The sequence below is a fragment of the Crinia signifera genome, chromosome 2 (assembly GCF_055691185.1).
Source record: "Crinia signifera chromosome 2, ASM5569118v1, whole genome shotgun sequence".
Classification (NCBI taxonomy): domain Eukaryota; kingdom Metazoa; phylum Chordata; class Amphibia; order Anura; family Myobatrachidae; genus Crinia; species Crinia signifera.
The window spans coordinates 346,464,758-346,474,041 of NC_139218.1; the positions used below are offsets into that span (position 1 = coordinate 346,464,758).

Consider the following 9,284-nt stretch of genomic DNA (forward strand, 5'->3'; position numbering starts at 1 on the left):
TCAATGTCAGGTATGAAGGATGAAATGTAATAGGATGAAAGATTCAGAAAGTTAGAGGTTTGGTAAGAAATCTCCAGGTTTTTTTTTAAAGCGGCAATCATTTACGCTTCAAAATCAAACTGGTTTTGAAATGTAAATAATTGCCGCTTTAAAAAAACTGGAGATTTATTACCAAACCTCTCACTTTCTGAATCTCTCACTCTATTAAATTTCACCCAAAGTGTCTAATGTGTGCCTAGCATGTTTTTAATATCCCATACTATGTTTCCTCTATATTCCCAAATTGTAAAGATGGCAGGACTTCAAATCCCAGATAAAAATTATAGGGAACATTCAAGGGGTACATGTGGTGGAATTATGCCTCCACATCTGGAGTTGACCACAATGGAGCAACTGGTGGAGGAATGCATCAGCCTGGAGGAGGTGGCAGGCATATCTAATACCCTCTTCTCACTGTCGCAACACAGGTTTTTGCCAGGGCAAGCAGGGCCGGTGCAAGGCACCGGAGCGCCCCAGGTGAGTCGGGCTGGGGGCGCCCCGGTGCCGGGGGGGGGGGGGGGGGTGGTACCTGTCGTTCGGCGCTGTCTATTTAAATCTGGCGGCGGAGGCAGCGGGGGTCCCTGCAGTCCATTAAAAATCACGAGCGCTATCAGCCGGGCTATGCGGAAGCGCTTCTAGTGTGAAAACACTGGCAGCACGCTGATTGGCTGAGATCAGCGTGCGCCGTGCTGCCAGAGTTTTCACACTAGAAGCGCTTCCGCATAGCCCGGCGGATAGCGCTCGTGATTTTTAATGGACTGCAGGGACCCCCGCTGCCTCCGCCGCCAGATTTAAATAGACAGCGCCGTAGGACAGGTACCCGGGCGGCACAAAATGCCGCCCTCCAGTGGCCGGCGCCCTAGGCAAATGCCTAGATTTGCCTAGTGGTGGCGCCGGCCCTGAGGGCAAGCAGTAATTTCCCGTGTCCTGTCTCAGTGTAAAAGTTTCTTTGTGAAATTGCCGGGTGTTATGCCCTGGGAATTACACACGTTTTTTGCAGGGTTTTTCCTGGGTAATACACGGGTGTATGGTAGTGTGAACAGGTTAGACCCGGGTTTTTCTCACAAAATGCAAAAAAGCAAGTTCATTGCATTGCTCAAAGCTGCTTTTTAAACAGCCAATCAAAGATACTTTTTAAACATCCAATCAAAGCTGCTCTTAGATGCCACACACTTGATGGCAGGCATACCAGGGGAAGCAGTGTGAACGGGACACAGGAATTTCCCGGGTCTAAGGTGCAGTATGAATGGGGTCTGTAGAGCTGAGATGCTCTATGCCCCGCCAAAAACACGGGAACAAAAACCTGGGATTTTCCAGGGGCGGCAATGAGAACCCAGCATAATATCAACTCAGCTATGCCCACTGAACTACTCTTCCAAGATGTCCCTGGCAGATAATTTGGTATGGTGGTAAAAGTGTTAAAATTATTGTTAAAAGTGCACTGTCTAATTATTCAGATTTTTATTTGATTTAGATGAAGATGGTCATGCAGCCTGTTGCGGGGTGTGTTGCAGCACCCTCAGGGGAGCACACCCATCAGGCACCTGTTGAACTAGAGGTGCTGGTGGGCCCCCACAAGAATCCGCTAGGGATCTCCTGCTGGTGCTGGAAGCCCGGGGGAAAAGGCAAATGGTGCTCCAGTAGCGTGCCTTTGGGGTCCAAAATAGATCCTGGTGGAGCTGTGTGGCGTTCATTCGGCCATCAAGGATGGCTTGCAGGACATTGAATCCTCCATGGGGACCCCACCTCCTCAGTACCACCGCCCAGCACTGCCCAGCTCTGGGCAGGGCACTTGAAGGTCCTCCCGCCGGGCAAGCTCAAGTAAACTTCAGCAGGCAAAACAAAATAGGAAATGTGTGTTTTTCTCACAAGATGCAGTCCAGATGTAGTGTAGGCATATATATTTGTACCACCCTCAGTATGGGTCAATACTAGGGGGAATAGAACTTCTAACAAGCATGCAAACTTTTCCAGGAGTGATATTGCGGTGTGCAATGGTCGCTGATATGTGTGTTGGTTACAATGCTGCTGATGCTGCTGCCTTCTCCTCTGCCAATGCACTCATTTGTGATTTGACATGTAGTCCTCTCTGCAGAATGGTATTATATATAAATCAGTGACGTGCGGTGAGGACATTGCCTGGGGAGGCACTCACCTCACCGCGGGCACCGGCAGCAGGGGGTACTTGCGTCAGCCTTCCCCCCTGTCTCCGCCCCTGTCCCCGCACTGCCGCGGTCGGGCACAGGCAGCAGGGGGTACATGCGGGAGCCTACTCCCCCCCCCCTACTGCCGCGAGCAGGCACAGGCAGCAGCGCAGCGGGTACATGCGGCAGGCCTCTCCCCCCCCTCCCGGGCGGACTCACCTGTTCTCCCAGCAGCACCGGACTCCCCGCTGGCCGCGCTGCTGCATCCTCTGCCCTGCATGTGTGATAGGACAGCGGATCCAGCACTGGATCCGCTGGCCTAATCACATCTGGGGGCGTGCATTCATACTGGTGCCCCTGTCATTGCGGCACCAGTATAAGTGCCGCTTCCCCATTCATTTTCAATGGGCTTTTACAGCCCATTGCTGCACCCTGCCTCTTGCCCTCCCCTACCCGCCCCACGCTGCCCACAGTTTTAATGTAACAGCGGGAGGCACCTCTCCCGCTGCCTCCCACCCTCACATGCAGCAGTGTAAGAGGGTGGGAAGCAGCCGGAGAGGTAGAAATTATGAAAATAATAAAAGAAGATATATAAATATCTTCTTTTTATTATTTTCATCATTATGACAGGGGAGGCTCTGCCTCCCCTGCCTCCCCTGACTGCACGTCCCTGATATAAATATACTGTATGAACAAAATAACCATTTAAATGCGCTAATTGTGAATTGGCAGCAGCTCTATATGTCCCCCCTGTGGAGGAAAAAGAGGGGAAAAGATAAAGCAATGGATAGAGTGCGCCTTAGCTGGTACCCAGGGCAGCCGAAAGGTATGTCGGGCCCCGGTAAAATTTTGGGGGTGTGGCCTAATTGTTGGAGGCATGGCCACCTTTCGCGATTAGGACACGCCCCCAAAATGTATAGAGGGGGTTGAGAAAACGCTCTAAAGTCGAGGGGGGGGGGGGGGTGGGTGTTATTGTCCCTCCCTCAGCAGCACCAGCAGCACACACCTACAGTATGTGCTGTGCTGACAGCAGGCTCAGCATGAGCTCTCACACTGTCAGTGAGACGCTCATGCTGAGCCTGCTGTCAGCCCACCACATGCTGTAGAGGTGTGTGCTGCTGCTGCCCGGGAGGGACAGAGAGGGAAGTGGGGGGGTCAGACCAGGGCCCCCGTGGGGCCCCTCCAGCAAGCCTGGGCCCCGGTAATTAGTACCCGCTCCCACCCCCCCCCTCTCGGCTGCCCTGCTGGTACCAACACCAGACTTAATATTAAGCAGTGACTCCAATTATTACAGTCAATTTTGATGAATTATTAATGTATATTTAAAAAAACATAAAACAATAAAAATGTTTTCAAGCCATTTGATGTACAGTCCACAAATGTAGAAATCAACACCCCAGGTTTTTCATTTTTATTGAGCTGGCATGTGCCGACAGGCCATTCCCTTCCCTGAAAGATCAGGTGGACGACCATCGATGGTTTTAACGTACCATAGCTGGTGACTATCAATGGCCAATAAACCAAGCACCTGGCTGGCTGACACTGCCTCTACCAGCACACGGTGATTTGTGTCATTTCACATCACTCACTATCGACAACATGCACCACGTGACTCCGCTGGCGTCAAAGAGACCGAAGAAGGGATAGAATGCCTCTTAGTTTTTAGTCTCTATGGTGATATTAAAGGAAATGACGCAGTAGTGAGAGCGCCGGCTGAAAGTCACTGGCAAAGTCGGGGACTGTGTCCTGTCACTGTGTGCATGTGTATGGGTGATTACAGAGAAAATCATCGGAGTGAGTATGCGGGGCAGCTGCTCTGTGGTTGCTGGGTGTGGGGGACAGGGGGCATCTGCCTTTGTTGTGGAAATATAAATCTCAGCACGTCCTGAATGGGCTGTCTCTCTGGGCCTTGTTATTACAGTAGCTCTGACTTGTAGGTGCAGGCAGTTGTGGAGTCGCAGGTTACCCTCCTGGGGTGTATGGCTGCCAGTGCTCCAGGTAGGGTGTTGGAGCCCTCCTCTTCATTATTACTATATGGGGAACTCTTACACTGGGGGTGAGGTGCTGTAGAGAGAAGTGACGCTACTGCCTCTCCTTGTCTGTGCAATGGTCTGTCATTGTGCTGCGAACTACGTAACATGTTCCTGCCAGGCCTGGCTGCTTCTTTGCATCTTTATTATTAGTGTAACAAATGTGCGCACGCCATAGCTGTTACCACAGTGCGTGTTAGCTATAGGTGTGGCAGTAGTGTAGTGGGAGGTCATCTTTTTTCGTTGCTGTTTGGTTTTCCTAATAATGTATAGTAAAATGACATTCATTTGAGTGCAGTGATCTGCTATTACAATGCCACACTGAACTGACGTTTTTTGTTCTGAGCCAGGTAAGGCTGCATAATAAGGTATCCGGTTGACATGAGTTTTTCAGAATTTTTTTGGGGTACTTCCTCATCTTTGCGGCCACCGATTATGCCATTTGCGTTAGCCGCTATCAGAATAGCAACATCGTCCCCTCGCAAGCTTGCTGTGCTCACCACAACTTAACTTTACTAAAGGTAATAGATGGTGGCGTGGCACAGGGGGGTGGCATGGACCCAGTGTGGTACGCCGTATGCTAGTAGTAGTACGTTTATTTATAAGGCACCGCAAAGTGTCCGCAGCGCCGTACATAGCAAACAAAAAACAAATTACAAGGTAACGTACAGGGTGTGTTGAAAAATACAGTATAAATAGGGGTATAGCTGGTAGAACTAAAATCAGCATCAGTTCAGAAGTAGGTGTCAAAATTGTCGAGGAGACTGAAGATGAAGTAGAGGAAGGGAAGAACAGGACAGGAGCACAGGTGAGGTAAAGAGGTAGGGTGAGTACGTGAGGAAGGAGGACCCTACTCATAAGAGTTAACATACTAAAAATAGGTGGGTGGACGAACGAAAAACAATAGGATAAGTAGGAACGGAGGCAGGATAGGAGGATCAAAAGAGGTTAGGAGGAGGGATAGGCTAGTCGAAAAAAGTGGGTTTTGAGGGAGCGCTTGAAGGAGGTAAGGGAATCAGAAAGCCTGATGGGTGGCGGGAGGTTGTTCCAGTGCAGGGGGGCAGCGCGAGAGAAGTCTTGGACACTGGAGTGGGAGGAGGTGATTAGGTGCTAAGAAAGTTCTGTAGCGTAAGCTGTGGCCGCAAAGATGAGGAAGTACCTTATAATAAAATACTCCATATCGGTGCTGCTATGAGTGAGCAGCATGTGCATTTACTCACAAAGTCAGTATTGGTATTGCCAACAATTAAATCTATACCTAAGTATACAAAGGATATTTACTCATCCTAAATTAAAACTTTTTTTTTCCAAATAAAATATGGTGTAAAATGTAGTCATTCAATAAAAACATCTTATGACCTTTTTTGAAAAACTTTTCACTTAAATACAATGTTCTCTTTGGGCCTTAAAGCCATACCAGCCCTACATACTGAGCATAACATGTATATTATCACTCTTTGGACTCATTTAAAACACGGGCATATTTTATAATGAGGGATATCATTTTGTCACTCATGACTAATCTTTAATGGTGCTCCAATCAATCATGTGCTTGAAAAATGACAGGAGCTGATTGGTTGGAGCACCATTCAAGATTAGTAATAAGGGATGTCAAGACTATCATTTGTTATGAAATATGCCCTTAATTTTGTAATGACTTTAAAAAATATGATTAGATAAGACTACCAGGTACTAAATTGCCAATGAAATGTTATTTTCCAGCAATTCCTCCCTCTCTTTCTCCTTATCCATCACAATGATCCATTGGACTGTCAGAAACGCAATGATTCTGATGGTATTTGGGTAGATAGCCTTAAAACCTGGAATGTTGGTGTGCCTTGATGACTGCGGTTGATGATCACTGCTCTATAGGCACTGGAGCATTCTGTACTTTTGACTTTTGTATGAAATTATATTTTCTAGTTCCACCTACAAAATGATACCCCTTTCACACCGCAGCTATAACACGGTATATTGCCAATTTTTAAGCGTGTCAACCTAGTTCTAGGTACATTGTGAAAGCTCCATAGTCAAAATACCGGGTAAAAAAACCCAGTAATTCAAACAGTGTTAAAACAATCCATTTTGCAGTTTGAAAGCCTCATACCCGGCATTTTTAACACATGACTTTGCCACAGAAGGTGATAGGCTGTCTCCCTGCCTGATGACACTATCCTGAATCGGGAAACAAGAGAAAAGAGAACTAGCATTGGAAGTAGCGGAGAAGCATTGCTGGCATATTTCTACACTACAGAACATACAGTTATAGCAACATGGACTGATGAGGGGAGGGAGATACTTAGTATAAGAGGGGAGGCAGAAATTGCCAGGCAAATCACTGGCACTGTAAAGGATTCTCTAATATATAAAAACATTGTAATTGGTACATTACATAAACATCAACAAACAGGTTTATTTTTAGCTATAATAAGTCAATTACAAATGACATGACACCGTTTTCTATGGGTGAACTGGGTTCAGTGTGAAAGGCACCAACCCAGTACTAACCCAGTAATAAACTGGCTCCACAATGTGATGTGAAAGAAGGGGTTTAGCTTGCTCAGACCCATTCAGAAACTTTTTTAAATACCGGTTTAGAGCAGGGTTTGCAATGTGAAAGCAGTATGACAGAAGTAAATCCTAATGTACCCTAATTCTTATTAGTTTAGGATTATTTTTAATGGTGGTGGTTCAAATGGCTGGGAGTTGGAAACAGACCAACTGCCATTGTGTCTGTGAAAATCTCACAGCAAAGGGATAAACTTAGTTGTTCCTTAAGTTACAGCACACTTTGATCAAATCATCGAAAAGCAAATTATACTTAAAAATAAATCGATGGATTCATACTGTATTTTGAAATAACATATTGGATTTGATGATAAATGCGTATTTGACCACAAGTTTCTTTGCCTTACAGATAAATAATGGCTTCCGCCAAACGTCTGGCAGATATCGGTTACAAGATGTTTTCTGGCTCCATGATGCTGCTGACACTCTATGGAGGATACCTGTGCAGTCTCCGGGCGTATCGATATTTCCAGCGTAGGGAGCAACTGCAAGAGGCAGCAAAGAACCAAATAGACTGAAAGACGTATCCATCCTCTGTAGGAGACAAACTGCACATAACTGGCAATGTGACTGCCATACATTGTCTCATGCAGAAGGCAAAGTTATCAAGTCCCAACTTTCACATTATTGGGCCCTAACCTAACTTTCCCTGTAACTTTTTTGTTATCCTCCCAACAAATAAATGTCAGTAACTACTGTCCTACTCGCAGACTCCTCTTTCAGCTGCCATAGAATCAGGTATTAAGTCATTGAATCAATAGGTTAATAACACTGTAGGATTCTCATAGATTAAATGGTCACCACATTGTAGGCGGTTATAGGATACAGTTACTTACATTTATCCGACAACTTGTGTTGTGATTAGGAAGTGATATATTTATTGCTATCAGTCATGAACCAACCAATGCCTAAATTGGGTACAAATGCTATTTTCTGGGGAATTTCTGCACATTCTTTGCACCATGGCAAGTTTTAATTTGTTTGCCCCAGTATCCTCTAAACTGAATACTAATCAGTATTTCAGAGCTTTAGTGCAGTCCCCTATTCTCTACTCATATTGCTGCAGCCTCAAATCTACAACATAGCCACTGCTGCTCTGAGGTCCTGCGTGCTGACTGGCCTGTCAGGCTGCTGGAGAAATACTGTACACTACAGTAACATTGACCTATCTGTGGCTACTTGGAGTCCTGCCCATATAGTTCATCCTTCAGGACATCATTAGATGACGCTGTGTCCGATTTGGGCATCATCCTATCTGGTTCTCCATATTTACACTTGAACATTTGATATTTCAAGTTTTCTTGGACCTATACTACTGCTAATAAGGTTTAGATAGGCCCTTGTTGCTTGGCCTGTATTTGCATCTTTAATGGGCTGCATAACACGTTCCAGCGATGTTTCCCAGTGAGCGGAACATATGTCATAAAGGGTAATGTCAAGAGATATTTGCATGCTTCCAATGCAGCATTTTAAAAGAGCATGTGCTATTGTGTCACTGGGAACATGAGCACAGGACACCAGTACTTAAGTCAGCTTGTTGAACATCCATTTATATTATTATTTCATAAATAAATATGACATGCTTAAAGTCCAATAAAAATGTTTTCATAAACTTGGCTGCTTTTATATATGTGGCGTGAGGGCCACAAATGCTTAGCCCAGATGACAAGCATTTAGTGATATAATAGGAATGATTCTGTTTCACTCCTCTTGTATGTGTTTGCGATGAAAGTAGTACTGAGGAAGATCTGCAAAATGTATAGAAATATTCAGCCGTTTATCCATTTGAGAAGAAATTGGCTTTTGCGACTGAACCAGAATAAGGGCCACAGAACGATGTGCCCATATATATATTTAGATATATTGGGCATCGGCAGTATTGCATTGCGATGCAATATATCTGTGAATGAAGCAGTTCAGCTATATCGCTGGTACACACTGGCTGATGTCGAACTGCCGATATATCGGCCAGTGTGTATGCACCTTTAATTAACAGGGTTAAATTCCTTGTGCTGGAATGTGGGCGCAATTCCAATATTGTTTAGTCTAAAACTGCATTCCAAAATTCCTAGATATTAAGCTGGGTTAGGGATGGCCATCGACCATCAATGATTCGAAATCGTCGATGATTCATGGCCAATGTCGAATACTTTTGCCATCGATGGGGGAGAACCAGATGGTTTCCCTCCATAGATGGAATAGCAAAACCATGTTTTGCTTATTTTATTTTTTTCCCAAAGTGCCGGAAGCCCTGCCCCCTGTGTTTTGATTGGCCCACAGGCCAAACAATCAAATACAATAAATGACCATCGATATGTAAAAATATCGATGGTCATCCATTGCATAGTTAAGCACTATCGATGGCCAGTTGCAGAATTGCCAACGATGGCCATCCCTAAGCTGGGTACACACCTACAGATTTATCTGTGCAGTCTGGCTGATGGGAAATTAAATCTGGTAATTTATGGCAGCAGATTTCAATCTACCATTTGTTCCAAAATAC

At 45.5% G+C, this 9,284-nt stretch overlaps 1 protein-coding gene across 1 annotated transcript; it reads left to right on the top strand.

Moving 5' to 3' along the window:
• The first annotated feature begins 3,777 nt into the window (after positions 1–3,777).
• Positions 3,778–7,484, top strand: COX14 (cytochrome c oxidase assembly factor COX14). Its single transcript, XM_083169652.1, has 2 exons — positions 3,778–3,977; positions 7,131–7,484. Exon 2 carries the CDS (start codon positions 7,138–7,140, stop codon positions 7,297–7,299), a length of 162 nt encoding a protein of 53 aa, XP_083025778.1. The 5' UTR covers positions 3,778–3,977; positions 7,131–7,137; the 3' UTR covers positions 7,300–7,484.
• Positions 7,485–9,284: the final 1,800 nt, after the last annotated feature.